Source organism: Bolinopsis microptera, chromosome 2, assembly GCF_026151205.1.
Source record: "Bolinopsis microptera isolate Bmic1 chromosome 2, MBARI_Bmic_1.0, whole genome shotgun sequence".
NCBI classification, from domain to species: Eukaryota; Metazoa; Ctenophora; class Tentaculata; order Lobata; family Bolinopsidae; genus Bolinopsis; species Bolinopsis microptera.
The window spans coordinates 9,072,257-9,087,783 of NC_087073.1; the positions used below are offsets into that span (position 1 = coordinate 9,072,257).

Here is a 15,527-nt window from a genome sequence, read left to right on the forward strand (position 1 = left end):
CATTTTGAACAATGATTTGGAATGTTTACATGGCTCTGTCCTGTGATGTATACCATTCCCTGCTCCTTTGTAAACAATCTCAGTCCACAGACCACACTAGTCCAGCAGATATAAGCTGCAGAATTCACAGTTTTGTGAGATACTATTGTCCTTCTAAGGGTACAGTCCCCTTGGTGTGGTTTAAAAGCTGGTCTGGACTCTGATTGTTCCCACTCACCAGTCTCACAAGTCTGCAGTATTGTTCCAGATCCTTGGTCTAGTCTAATAACTCATTAAGAGCAAGTTTAAAACACTGTTAAACATTTGAACCAGAGGATTTAAGGCATATGTCCAGTCCTGGTGTATGATGATGCTGGGAGGTTCAGTCCCGAACTATGGTTAATGACAGTGCCTGATATTTTAGATTTTATAGTGGGACGCATTCTTGCGTAGCACATGAACCCAATAACCATTTCTTAATCTCTGCAAATTGGCCGGTACATGTTGTACAAACAAAATATTCAATTAAGAGTAGACACTAGACATATACGGCTACATGGCCTCTGGCTACTCAGCATTGCAACATACCGTTAACTCTGAAAATTGTTACAATGGACGTGACCTGATCTCAATTTGACCGAAGTAACTCAATGATGGCTACCCTGGAATTGCATTAGAGTGCTGACTCCCTTATCAAAGCTTTTAAAATAGTAATATTTGTCATTATAATGACAGATACCATGCTCCCTTTCTGTCCGTATCTAACTCTGATAATGATATCATCTATATTCTATATGACACGTCATCGTGACGTCACAGAAAACGACGTCAGATCGATAGGAAAACTTTCTAATTTTGCTTTTCCTTGTGGTTGGAAGTCTAGACTTGGTGGATCCTTACCATGAAGTTACCTTGAAGTAAAGTGAGTGGTTGATAGTGCGAGAGTAGCACGGGAAAAGTGCGGTGAAAACTATAAGATAGGTGACAGGCCGGGGACATGCTGTCTCAACAGTAATGGATACTGTGTCTTTAGTCTCATGTCTACAAGCTGTGACCGATAACTTCAATTCCCATTTCCACACCGAAATTCTCAATATCAGCAATATGAAGTTCCGTTAATACGGTATTCGAGATAAAATATGCGTACTATAAAATGGTAAAATACGGGGAACCTGTATTGTTACAATGGACTATCATGAAACCCAAGATCTATATATTTTCACATTTCATCGAGTTTGAGTACTTCATCTTCACATGGTGTTCCGTTTCAAGCCCGGCTATAATTCCATGAAAAACACGAACTAACAAATCGCCACTTTTTACTTGTTACCTTGACATGGAACTGTGAGAAAGAAGTGTTTTCTTAATCCGTGTGTGATCACAGGGGGGGGGGGGGGGGCTGTGTGAACAATGTGTATTGTTGTCTGGTAGTAATGTGATCCTCCCTGCGAAACACCACCACCGGCCTCTACTTCTCCCGTTATGTAACTTGCTATTTGTAAATATATAGTAAACAATCCACATTTATAAAAGATTCGATTGTTTGATGTGAAATTTGTTAACTGAGCTTTTATCGGGATTCTCAGCTGTACAAAACATAAATTCGTTAGTCAACGGCTCTATGACTCTGGGATTCTGGGATTCCTTCTCAAGTTTAAAACGTAATATAAAAGTGTGGGATGTGTCGGTAATACGAAATATCACTTTTAGGATTTTCCGGTGAAGATGAAATTTGAGGGGGATTAAATATCACGAGGTTTCATGAACGCCGAATCATTTGAATCAACGCCTGACTGATTTCACAGGAAATATTGTACTATTAAATTATAACATTATAAAGTGGAGAGGGGCAGCTGTCACAGAATTTGTTATGGCTGTCACTTTCACGACAAATTGCTTATCAAGCCCATTAAAATCAATCTGAGTAGTGTCACAGAAAGTAATGCCACTGTGTTTAACTGTTTACGGTATAATGACTTTGAAGAATCGAGGAGCATTTTATCGAGCAAGTAAGAGAGAGGTTTACTGAGGTCCAAAATGATGGCTCAGAATACACCATTCTTATTGAGATTTCAATGTCTGGGCTCGGGTCAAGATTCGAGGAATTTGAGCGGGATTGGGTATTGTGCTGTACAATAGCTTTGTCTGAAAAAAAATGTAAGATCATGGCATGAGTCTGAAGGGTGAATGATATCTCTCCCTACATTTACCACGTCATACCCTGCGGTTTTGACAGATCAGGCCTGTTGCTCAGAACCTTAAAAATATTTGGAATTTGATGATCAAATTTGGGCGGATCTTGTAAATCTGGTTCTAACTTCAAGCTTTAGGGCGGGTACTTGGTACTAGTTACATAACCAGTGGTTAAGTAGGGCAAAATGTTTGTGAAATTAGGGCAAATGATCAGGCGGGGGCGATAAGGAGGTGGTGACAGAAAACAACTCGTTAGAGAACTGTTACCTTCACTTTCTATCGACTACCAGTCTCTGGAATAAGGTCGACCAGTCTGTCAAAAACTTATCTTGAGTGCTCTTCGATTTGGGATGGATAACTCAATGTTCTCTCTGGTTTGAGCCCTTCAACTTGCGAATTGTTTTGGTTGAGGCACTGCGTTTACAGTGATGAATTGGTAGTTACACCAAGAAATTTACAAATTATCTTTCAAAACGTCACGAGAAAGAATTCTACGAAATTTACATCTCTCGCCATCTAATACGCTAATGGCATTTTCATTTCGATCATCAAAGAAATTCATTTCAATTTTGTACAAATTGTAATGTCTTTTGAGAAGCTCAAAGTACTGCAGTAACCTTTGAAGAAAGGTTGAGAAAGGAGCACAGTGCACCTTGTACCCTCTGAAATGAACCAGGCACACAGTGCGCTTTGTGACGGTCGCCTGCCAGTCTGGTGGTAGCTCGTTAACTGATCACAAAATTCAAACATCACATTATCCACGCCAAATAGGGTACACTAATACAAAGCATTGCCCAATTACCTTCAATTACCTCCGGCTTACCTCCAGCTCGGCTTACGTCAAAAAGTTGGCACAAATACGTGGTGGTCGGTGGGAACACCTTATCTGTTCAAACACTCGCACTCCTCACGTGGTTGCCTGATAATTATCACATGATCGTTCACACTTCACAGCAACTTCCAGACTTGTTCAGAGTTTTAATGGCAGCTTGTTAGGGGCTTGTTGAAGTCGTCTGGGGACGTAAGGATTCTATTCTGGGGCGTGCCTGATTCAGGGACACATCATAATACTTCACCGATTTGTCGAGGGGGCAAATTTGGCGAGGAAATCGAATTGTGGGCCGATTTCAAGCCTTTGTACCCGGGTGATTTCCAGTAGATCTCGAATTGTGGGCCGATTTGAAGCCTTTGTACTAGATCCCGGGTGATTTCCAGTAGATTTCTTTGATCTACCAGAGCCAGAGAATGGTTAACTTTGACACTTGTAATGGACTACATGGCTGCTTGGATCCTCTTAATTTTTGCGGTAAATGTGGCTAATGTGGTTAGTCGTATGATAATGGAGAGTCATGCTTGGATTAATAGGATGTTAGAAGTCGAATCAGAACAGTCTGCTGTCGGAGTAGCTACTCGTCAAGTTTTATGCCAGAACCTACTTACACACGTAAAGATGAAGAGCCACCATCAAATTTCTAGACAAAAACCAGCCACAATCATCCTAAAACACAAGGACGTGAATTATGGAAAATTAAAATTACGTCTGGCTGGTGTCTGTTAGTTTTTAAAAACTGATAAATATGGTCGCTCGTGTTTATTATTAGGGCGCTGAATTTCCCATATCATCTGTTAAAAATACCTCGTAGATAACCTAGCATAATATTTTATTGCACGCCATGTTATGGAAGGGATAATATTGAAGGTTTTACCACAGCTTTTTAGGCACAGTGTAGGCTTCCTTCGTGCAACGTCCTGGAAGTAAAACATCTGTACGATCAATGAATTTATTAAAATATGAAACCAAGATAAAATATAAACCCATACCCTGATCCCAACAGAAAAACTCTCTACATTTCATGTTCAGAGCCCGCTTAGTTCCACAGTTTCTATCCGCCGACAGGTCAGATTGTACTAACAATAATAATAGTGGGTGTGTACTGTCTGTCTGTTCAGGAAGTGTAAACATGAGCGGGGTGAGCTGCCTCCCCACCTCGTAGTAGACACGACTCTACAATACACTCTCTACACTCTCTACACTCTACACTCTCTACACTCTCTACACTCTCTACACTCTCTACACTCTCTACACTCTCTACACTCTCTACACTCTATACACTCTACACTCTCTACACTCTCTACACTCTCTACACTCTCTACACTCTCTACACTCTCTACACTCTCTACATTCTCTACACTCTCAACACTCTACACTCTCTACACTCTCTACACTCTCTACACTCTATACACTCTACACTCTCTACACTCTCTACACTCTCTACACTCTCTACACTCTCTACACTCTACACTCTCTACACTCTCTACACTCTCTACATTATCTACACTCTCAACACTCTACACTCTCTACACTCTCTACACTCTACACTCTACACTCTCTACACTCTCTACACACTCTACACTCTCTACACTCTCTACACTCTCTACACTCTATACACTCTCTACACTCTCTACACTCTCAGAGACTGAGCCCCACTCTCTACACTCTCAGGGACTGAGCCCCACTTAGAGTATCAGAGTGTGTGTGGTTAACACCTACTGAATGTGAGAGTAGACCAATTTTGAGGACTGTGTTCAGTGTTGGACAGTTTTGCTTGATCACTCAAATCAGGGGTCTGACCATTGTTGCAATGTATTCATCTGAGACAACTACAATTCATAGAGTAAGTCACAGTCAGGGAGGCGGGGTGGCTTAATATTTCTGATTATTCTTCATAATGTTCTAAGAGAGAGGCCCCTGTGTGCTGTTTGAACAATCCCAATTAATTATCTCCACTCCATCTCTTCAGCCAAAACACTCTAATTTCTTGATTGGCTACAACCTTAAACTCGCCCCGGTATTGGCTGAAAATGATCACGTGGTGTGATGAACCTACACGTGCAGCTGCGCGGCTCAGTTCCCATACAAGATAAGATTGGGAGCCGGCTTGCTGCTTGTTTACTGAAGTACACCACTTCTAAGTTATGATATTACAGATATTGTTTTGCAATCTTCTAATCACGTCTGAAATTTATTGGTAGAAGTGAGACCACTCAAGTACCTTGTACGGTATTGCTTGATGAACAACAATTTCTCACGGTACCAAGTAAAATAGACCTTCGTCGTGGTGTCGGAGGACAGACCGACAGTTCCGCGGAGTAATCCGGTGATGAAATATCAGCCTTGATGGTTATCACCTGCCTAAATTTGTGCAGGGTTATCCGGTGACCGGTGTGTTCTAAAATCATTGATCAGGTGTGTCTATAATTAGGGATCAGGATACTTAAGATCGTCAGCTTTTTGACAAATCAAGAGTCAAGATCATTTTAATTTTACTCGAATGCGGGTATTACAAGATGCTAATAACAATTTAATTTGTCAAGCCTACTAAAATCAGGGGCTTGTTGTCGGGCTTCAGAAAATCTTGATTAAAATGTTAAGCACTTGAATAACTCGACATTGTTTATAATGAGAGGGATCACACCAATCCCAGCTCGTCTTAAAACCACGTGACAAGTTTCACCCAATGACCTTTCAAATAGTTACACCACGTGACTGGGAAACTCGTCCCGTGAAGTGGGTAGGGACTCCTGCGTGCCCTACCGTAATAACCCTGGACAAAGATCAATTGTTGTGATAGTTTGGTCTATTTAGGACCAGATAGGAAACCCACATATCAAGTTATTAACGTAGTCAGGTCAAGGTAACTCCACGGTAAGGTGTTTATTCTCATAGTTCCTGCCTAGCTGGATAATAGACATGATAAGTATCCCGTATCTTTATACGCCCCACTTTATCAATACTTCTAGGATGGAAGGTTGGATTCGAGTCTGTTCCCAGTCTCATGGATAACAGTTCTTATGATCGAGTAGTCACAAAGTATTAAAAATGGCTCCACGATTCGGCATACAAATATGGGGAGTTGCATCTTAATATATGAGTGGAGCAAAATCAGTAAATAGGTGATAGTCTTGGTTCCTATGAGAAATTTCTATCATAATCATCTCTTTGACGTTTTAAATGGATGATTCTCAAAGTAAAGGCAAGGTGGCCATCACAACACCGATGTCATCCATTTCTCTCCAATACGAACAGTCCTGCACAAGTCTTTGATGTCGGTTGGCTGGTATAAATTCAGTCCCCAGATTGCAGAGGATGCCATTTAGACTCCACGTTTTAGCGAAACGTGTCCAAAATGTCTACAAATCCACCCTTTTCTTTGATTTGAGTGATTCCACGATCGACCACGTGACAATTTCCAAGTCACGTGACCAGTAGATCTGGCACGTGACACTAGATTCTTTGTGGAGCGTGCGGGCAGGAGCAGACTGGGATGTTATTTACTGTTATAGTGCCGAATACTCGGTGTTTTGCAATAAACATGGCTGCACGTGGTTGCCGGGGAGTAGCTTCAGGGCCCACATCGCATGCTCGCCTATTTACAATATCTCTGGACCAATAAAACTGTTTATTGAAGTACTGAGTACCCCGAGCTCTTGGGGTTTTTAGTGGTAGTAGAGCCGTGTAATTAGACCGTATGGACCGTTTTAAAACCAATAAAGTTTAGCTGCTAAATAGCCCTGGGGGACAAAGTTGAGGTGATCACGAGTTGGGGCGAGTAGGTACAGGTTTTAGTAAAAGTCTTGAAGTCTGGAGTCTCAGTCATACTACGGGTTGGTTTTATTCGTCTGGGAAATTTTAGTTTTAATAAATGTTCAAAAATTTAATATATCATATGAACAGTAATAACACAATTTGTAAAATTTGCTGCCAATATAAGTCTTGACATCATATGCTGTTTAACGGTGTTACACGCAAACAACGTAATAAAATGGAAACCACAAAAGTGCCCCCGTGTCTGTCACACAGTCGTTTAAAAATAAATTCGTCTATCGTGAATTGGGCAGCAAAAACTCAATTGAGCTACACCTAGTTGTAAACGTGCATTAAAACTGTCACCACTACGACATACTGCGGTCTTCATCATTACTCAAAAACTTCATCATTGCCCGAAAAGCACTCTATCTCTCATGTCGACATGTCATCAAACTTCAAAGTTTTTTATTTGCTATCTATAATTTCCTAAAACTAACTTACTTCCAGGAACGCACTGTATGACCTGAATTTTAAAGGAATGAACGATAATGTCTATCACGACAAGGTTAGTCTAATTGTTTACCTAAAGGATCATGCACTTGAGGGGACGAGTTAGATTGGGGGAAGTAAAATGCAGTTTCCTATCTAATCAGTATCATTCTTTTAACTAAAGATCCGCAATCTTTATTTATTCAACACGTTATTGTTTCTGTGCAAATTGGTGACAAGAAACTTTCGTCTTCTTCTAAACGGGTTATTGCGCAATCAATTTCATTGCTTTACAGCGTGATTGCATTAAACTGAAATTTCTGTGAAACTCATCCTTTTCACTTCGTGATGAGTTTTGATGCGCATTTGGGGCGTATCTTCTTATCTAATCCAATGTGAAGCAATGTCATTACCCAAGTTCATTGATGAATTCTATCCGTCCTTTGAAGGTGCATCTCGTACAGCTCCCGACTATATAAAACCCCCAGTAAATATAACAACTGTTATAAGTTATGTTGGAATGGTCACTCTGTTAAACAAGATGACAAAATATCTCCAACTGAAGCACGCAAAATAGGGAATACCTTTTATGTTAGATCATATCTGCGTAAACATAGATAAGGCTTACTTTCTGACCTTGGTAGTTTTCCGTGTAGTTTTAACAGTAAAAATAACTGTTAGCGATAGAAAAATTAGAAAAAAACTCTTTCACAGTTAAAAATATCCCTCTAAGTGTAAGTTAAACCGATAATGTCGTCAGTGACACTGGTCACGTGACAGTTTTCTCTCCAACATTTCTCCTCAAAATACTTCTTGACACTGTCATGTTTGAAGGTGTGAACAGCAGTGTGAAACAGGTGGTTAATTAAACTACATCTATCAGTGGATACTTTCACTGCCGCATATTACATAACATCTAGCTCCACAAATGACACCTGCTTTGAGCTAGTTCCGCCACCAAATTCACAAAGGTAAGTTAGTTTTATTGCTAGAAATTCGGCCAATGATTGTAACTCTGTGAACGGTTACTATTGGTTCGGGCCACCAATTTGCCCTTGGAATCCAATAGTTTGACCGATTGGATGACGAATGTTATCATTAATTAACAGTAAATAGATAAATTAACACTACTCGCTCGGCCGCGTCAGATTCATTATTTATTGCCTCTCTCTCTCCGCGGTAACGTGATAATATAATGAATCTAGATGTGAATCTGAATTGCTGAATGCTGATATATCACTCCATGGTTTGCTGGTTCAGACTGCAATTTTCACCACGCAATTTCCACGCAACCAAATCAATCAGAACTATTTTATAATCCTCGACTACTTCCTCGACTAATGTGAGAAATACACGGTATTTTGAAATAATGAAACACCGTATTATGGAGGTTTAAGTTCTAAACGTCAAAATGAGATTCTACTCTGAATTTTCTTGCACGTTTTTCGACACTGAGGGAAGATTTTACCTACAGAGACGCTAAAAGCTTCCAATGATATTGTAGCCAGGATGATAGTAGTGAATGGTAGTTTAGCTCACCTCGCAGTAGTATTTGGTGATGTGAATGGTTAAGTAGCTTACCTGATACTCAATAGATAGTGTTATGGTCTGAGATAGTGTGTGTTCAATGTCTACTGTAACATCAGAACTCTTACAACAGTCGCCAAACTGATAGTCGCCAAGGTGTATGTTTAATTCTCTCTTTTTTCCTTCTTGTCTAATCACACTCCCTCTCTGTTGTATGATTTCGATTTTCATTGAAATATCAAACACTCCACGGATACAAAATGTATTGTGGCTAAAAGGCATCGGTCACAAATTCTCTGGAATTGTACCCTAGTTTTATCAGATTGCACATAGTTTTGAACTATTTTAAGGTGCCATGCCAACTGCCAAGTAGCGGCTACTAGGGTTATCGGTGTGTAGAAACGAAGTGGTGAAAGACAAGGTCTACCCAATCAGACATGCAGTGCTCAGAGTCCTGGTGTGTCAGGCCTGTTATCTGTCCAATTAGTGGGTGTGTGACGAGACTGCAGTTATCTCGGAACCCAATCAATGCGTGTGATACTGTTAGTTGCTCAGTTGCTGGAGTAGAACTGTGATTGACAGGCCTGCTGTGTAAAGATATATGCTTGCCAAGTGTTCTTAGAGTTTCACATTATCATAACTGATCAGTGACCACACAAGTAGATTTCTAACGTCACTGTCGAGTCAGAAAACTTGGTGTAGGAGTTGCAAGCTTAATTATTATAGGGGCCAGGGGGTGTTTCCAGGATATTACATCTTGAATCAAATCACTCCACCAAGAGATCAAATCAGTTATTTACGAGGCTGGTAAAAGTCAGTACCATATTCACATTGCAGTACTTTGCACTATCAATTTACTGTAATTACTCCGTGACAGCTTTCCTTTCTCTGATAATGGTGTTTCGTCCTCCTCCTCACGTCCCTGACGCTAAGGTCAACTCTGTGTTGGTTGGGGGCCAGGTGCCGGAAAGGCTCTGGATCCGGTGTCATGGTGACGATGCAAGCCACATCTCTTCGACAGAGCTTGATCAGATAAAAGATCGCTTGCTTTGACTCGCATCCAATATTCGCCGCAATTAGCATGCTTCACAATAAATAATGTATCAAGATGAGAGTTAGTTGTGAAGTAATAATTTTAATGTCGGGGGACCCTCTCCATACTCTCTCTCTCTCTCTCTTGTACATATCATCATGTATATGTAGAAAGTTTTGGAAGTACGTGAAAAGAAAGATTACCCACTAACCGCCATACACTCCGGTCTAGACGAAATGGAAATGAAATTTGATGCACATTTGTAAAAAGTTTGCTAGTTTAATATGTTTCATAATGACTTCTTATCATATTCCGGTGCATGGTTTTGTAGATTATGCTGGGTTTAGCCCATAATATAATATGTTCTTTGAAGCTAAACTGGAAGGTGCCCTTAAGGAAGTTATCTTTAAATTACGCTCCAATAATCGCTCCTTGAGTTCCGGTTAGTGATATTATAGTTTACAGATTAATTATAAGCGAGGTTATGAAGGGCCTGACCAAAGTTAGGGTAAAATTTTTTCCATGTAAGGATAAATTAAATTAGTTGATGTGGTAGTAGGGCGAGGAAGTATGGAGCCACTGTCACTACTTTCCACAGTAATCCAGTTAGTGAACTCTATGTGCCCTACCATCACCATTCTCGTTGTGCTCTAATTTCTAAACCATGCCGTCTCTTCATGAGGAATATTAACGTTTTGGAACTAAATTCTTATCCCGCATAGTCTCTACAAAAACTTGCTCCACCTGTTGTCGCCAAACACTCCGATGCCCCTGAGGCCCTGAGGGGCACTCTAAACAGGAACACGTTAACCAGTATTAACCAGTATTAACCAGTATTAACCAGTATTAACCAGTATTAACGCACTTAATTCAACAACTAACTCATTTAAATTACTAATCTGATATTTTATAAACCAAAAACACCCTCAGATTGTGGAGACGGATGATTACGAGTACTGTATAGCAGCTATGGGGCAGAGACCTATTGACTGTCACAACTACTACACCATGCTTATTAAACTTAGTGATACAAACTTGTTTGTGTGCGGAACTTCCTCTTTTGCTCCTACTTGTGGCACTAGACTGGTTCGTGGATACTACTTTTATCTTTATGGAATCATTCGGGGTGGAAAATTCTTCAAGTTCTTCAACTTAGAAATTTAAGTTTTTGTGTCAATTAACATGGCTCATTGGTATAAGTTTGAGGATTCTTAACAAATTTCACTGTCTACAGAAAAGTGAGTTATCGTACAAGTCCAATGAAGCCAAAGTAAACTATATCTCCTCAAACCCCTACTCCTCCCTCCTTTATCTACGACTTAAAGAAGGTATTTACCGTTACTTGTTAGGTGACACTTAATAAACATCACGTGATATCTTCAAGTGTCACGTGATTCACCCTCTGTTCCACTCCTGGAACTCTTTGTTCTAATACTTATTCCATACTCGTTTATTTATCCCAGCACGCCACTCATTTTTACAAATATTCACCAATTCTCGCTCTATTATCTTGAATTTCTTGATCACGTGACCCCTATCACCCAATCCAAGCTCTGCTACAACCGTTTAAGAGTGACTGCATTCTGTTGTAAATGGTTACTTGACAAACCTTAAGCAAGGTTTTACAGTCAGTTAGTTGTTATATCCAGGGGAGACAAGCATTTATCAAACCTAAGAGAGAGAGAGAGAGAGAGATCAGGCGAGGAAGAAGGCGGTTTGATGGAATTACGGTATTTTCGTGGGAAACGTGGTGATTTAGACACGGAAAGCAGACAAATCGGCTGATCTCTCAGGTGGTTTAGGCGTTGGATCAGAAAACCACTTAAAGAGAGTGGTATTATGTAGTCAGCAGCTGTACTGACTCAGTACTTTGATTTAACAGCTGCCAGCTAAGCTGTTAAGGTGGTTTGAGGTGCTTAATAGTGGTTGAGTGAGGTATAGTAGCTTGTGCGAGAGAGTTGGTTAAGTTTATAATTTAAAACAATGACAACTCGTATTAATCAATTTCTCCAAACTCCGTCAGTAATCTTGAATAAATTATTTTCACTCCGTGATAATATATATTCTGCTATGATATGGATTCGATTGGGGCACATTTATGATATAACATGCTATTTTTACCCAAGAATGAAAAAAATGCGTTTTTTGCGGATGAACGGGGTTTCCACACGTGAAAACGTGTGTTATTCCCGTTCTCAATAATACCGATACCTTCATGATGACAAGTAGTGTAGTGTTAAAACTAAAGTTTAAAATGAGTCGTATAATTACTGACTTAGTTGATATCTTCTATTTCCCTTCACGGAGTATTTTAGGAACTTCTCTTAAAACAGTCTGCCTCACAATTTGAGTGATAACGAGACCGAATTACACATAATAAGCGTGACGAAGTATAATAACTAGAATATATTCAAGGCGTAAGTTGACCAAGCATTATCCCTGACTTTCAATATGAAGTTCAGAGCACGGCAGGTGTGGGCGAATTAGTTTTTTAAACTTTCTGTTTTCCGTGGGTTAGCCAGATAAGGGGCTGTGCCCTATTTACTTTCACGTCAACCTGACGCCAGTCACATCCCCTGAACTCCCTTAGCCCTTAACAGTGACCACTGTGTGCTGTGACGGTGAGGTCGGCCCGCATTAATATTACCCACATATATTTAGCATATCCCGTCATATTATGATTTAGTTACATTGTAACATAAACAAACTTCGTGGAGAGAGAATATTGATACAATGTAGCGAGTTGTTTAACATCGAACAGGGGAATTTGCCGCCTCATTCCAGTGATGAGTCAGAGGAGTGTCGTGCACTTTGTGCTACGGATACCACGCGAGTTGGAGCAACGGCCAATCAGCTTGCAGCTTGTAGGTCACGTGGTGTGAGTCGACCAATGATCTGCCTTCAATCAAGCTGGAGACGGGCCATCAGTAGCTCCTTGCTAAACTGCTGTCTGGCACTCCGATCCTTCTGAAGATTGTGTCTAGTTCATAGCTATTGTGTAACGATCAGGACATTGGGCGCGATATTAGTTTATGTGCGGTTGGAGGATTAGCGGAATTTAGCGGAATTGATACAATGTAACTATTTGTATTTTGGGAATCTCATTTTATCGGTCCATGCTAGGTAGGCGGGAATCCGGCTCCAGTGTTCTAAATTTAGACTGGAGTGAACAATGGTTGATTGAGTTCTGACCTCAAGTATAGAGTATAGCTGTATGTTGAGTGATAGTGCTGGTGTCCAGCATGACAAATAGATACCTACCATTAACCACACATCCCTCCCAACGCCAATCACCAAACATGGTCTGAAAATAGGACAGCTAATTTTGTCGATTATACCGTTATCCGGTCTATTCGCAATGGAATCTTTAGCTTGCATTAAATTCACGACTACATGTTAATGTTAATTTCAATATGGAGGGATAGGTGTCAGCTGAATAAATTCGTCCAGGGCATCAGAATTTAAACCGTTATTAATTTAAACGATTTTTAAAGAATTTCAGCAATAAAATTGTTCACATATTCTAATATTAACATTGAACAGCAAACTAATAAATATTTCACATTTCTATGTTTCTCCAATCTCCATTTACCTTTCAGTTAACTACACAGCTTACGTTGGAACAGAACTCGGCTCTAATACACAAGACTTTGTGATAGCGTCTGTTAACATGATGCCTGGATCATATGCTATGAAGGCTACCACCCCAACTGAATCCAACACTTGGCTCAATGGTTAGTTTTATTGACAGTTCAACCAGTTAAATATGTCAGTTCGTTAAACAGCTCGGAGAGCAACAATATTGTTACGCTAAATGTTATTGCCTCCATGTCTAGTCAATCACGCATTGATTTTAGTGACGGAAATTACGAAATCTTGCAATTCTTGAGCTGTCAATGGAAATTAGTGACTACCGGAATGACTTATCGAAGGACGAAAAATACCATACAACTTTAGAATTGGTGGCGGAAATTAGAAATTATCCAGGTGCACTCTGTAGTTTCTGTGAAGGTTGCATTGCGTAGTGGTGTAATATTTGCAGATAGCAGGAAATTGTATGTACTGATCGATTGAGCAATTCAAGGGAATGTATGTAGTGACAAATCGCTAAATTCCTTCAACTTGTCAAATTTCAGACATGCAATATTTCATGCTTAAATGGTTGTAATAACGGAATCACATACACTTTACAGTTACATGCCTCCTGATTCTAACCAGTCATAATTTATCGGTTATCACTCAACCATACTTAACAGAAAGTACCTATTGTTTATTATCAGTTTCTTCCTTTGACAATGCTACACTTTCAAATATCAATTCAATGCAATATGACTTTCTTTGAGGCGGCCCGACAAAAAGCCTGCGACATATGCGACTTTTTCAAGGCCCTTATGTCAGGACTTAGAGAGCACGCGCGGTACAATATTTCTTAATGAAATGTCTCTCAAACTTGTCATAAACACTCAGTAAAACTGCTCGCAGCACAAAAGTGAGCCGCGCACATGCGGAATTGCGGACTATTTTGACTTGTTTCTTTTTTATACAACTCTTAACTCTTTTATTTATTTCAGCACCGAAGTTTATTTACTCGTTTGAATTGGACGAATACGTTTATTTCGTATTTCAAGAAACAGCTGTAGAGATTTCTCCGGAGGTAATGAGAACTTTTGCAGTTTCAATCCTTTTCTTAACTGATAAAATTATCTTTGCTATGCATTGTAACTCCATTTATTGCATCATGCATGTTCATTTCCGTATTTACGCGCTATTAATTCCATCACTGACGTCTTCAAATCTACCTTCCGTTACTCTATTAACAAACGACGCAAATATTTTAACTAAGCTGTGTCCTTCAGAGAGTATATTCAAGAATTGCAAGAATCTGTAAGGACGATACCGGAGACACCTCGCCATTCTTCAGCAAGAAGTTTCTGACTTATTCTAAACTCAGGATACAGTGCTCTTACTCACAAACCGGCCAAGCTCCCTACCAGTTCGACAAAATCAGTAAGTTTTTGCAACTGTGATTTTGGTGATTCTTTAAATTTTTGGCATCAATTAGTTTTAGCGATAATGAATGACGAAGTATTAATTGTAAATTAATTTGAACTCATTTTCAGGTGGGGCCTATTACCAAGACGATTATCTATACACTGTTTTCTCTGGATCCAACACAATTATCGATACTGGCTCCGTATTCTGTCTCTTCAAAATGGCTGAAATCAAACAGGCCTTCACCGGAAAGTACAAGTTCTTTGACAGAGGCTACTGGGCAGATGAAATGCCGGCTGGTGCTCCCTTCAGCTGTGGAGGCGACCCCAACTGGACTGCTAGTCAAGCTACTAGATTCCAAATGATGGCTGAGACCCTGAAAAGCGAGCAAGTTATTCATTATGACCAGGATGAGCTCAATTCTCTCGATCTTTTTGTCACAAATGTAAGTTGTGTTTAAATTTTGATATTTTTTCATCAATTATACTTTCATCAGGAATATTTTCTCGCACGACACTCTAATAAATATACGGGCTATTACTGGATAGATAATAAATAATCCCCCCAGATAAAAGGTAAAGAGTACAAGATTCTCCACTCGGGATCAATGACTGGCAAAGTAGTCCGTGTTGGATTTCATATCAACAGATTCGGTGAACTGGAGAGCATAAAACACGAGCAAATCCAGGCTGGAAATGGCCAGATCAAACAGGTTAGAGTCTACAT

At 39.9% G+C, this 15,527-nt stretch overlaps 2 protein-coding genes across 8 annotated transcripts in view; both read left to right on the forward strand.

Annotated features, from left to right (window-relative positions):
- The window catches only part of LOC134811538 (semaphorin-5B-like), a 129,145-nt gene that overhangs the window by 49,628 nt on the left and 63,990 nt on the right, over positions 1–15,527 (forward strand). The gene's annotated exons all lie outside the window — the stretch shown is intronic.
- LOC134812045 (semaphorin-1A-like) overlaps positions 1–15,527 on the forward strand; it is a 32,114-nt gene that overhangs the window by 11,927 nt on the left and 4,660 nt on the right. Inside the window, exons 3-10 of the mRNA XM_063819232.1 lie at positions 7,268–7,325; positions 10,740–10,895; positions 11,044–11,137; positions 13,409–13,543; positions 14,381–14,463; positions 14,666–14,816; positions 14,930–15,246; positions 15,370–15,513. Of these exons, the coding sequence (XP_063675302.1) occupies positions 7,268–7,325; positions 10,740–10,895; positions 11,044–11,137; positions 13,409–13,543; positions 14,381–14,463; positions 14,666–14,816; positions 14,930–15,246; positions 15,370–15,513 (1,138 nt within the window). The remainder of the gene's footprint in view (positions 1–7,267; positions 7,326–10,739; positions 10,896–11,043; positions 11,138–13,408; positions 13,544–14,380; positions 14,464–14,665; positions 14,817–14,929; positions 15,247–15,369; positions 15,514–15,527) is intronic.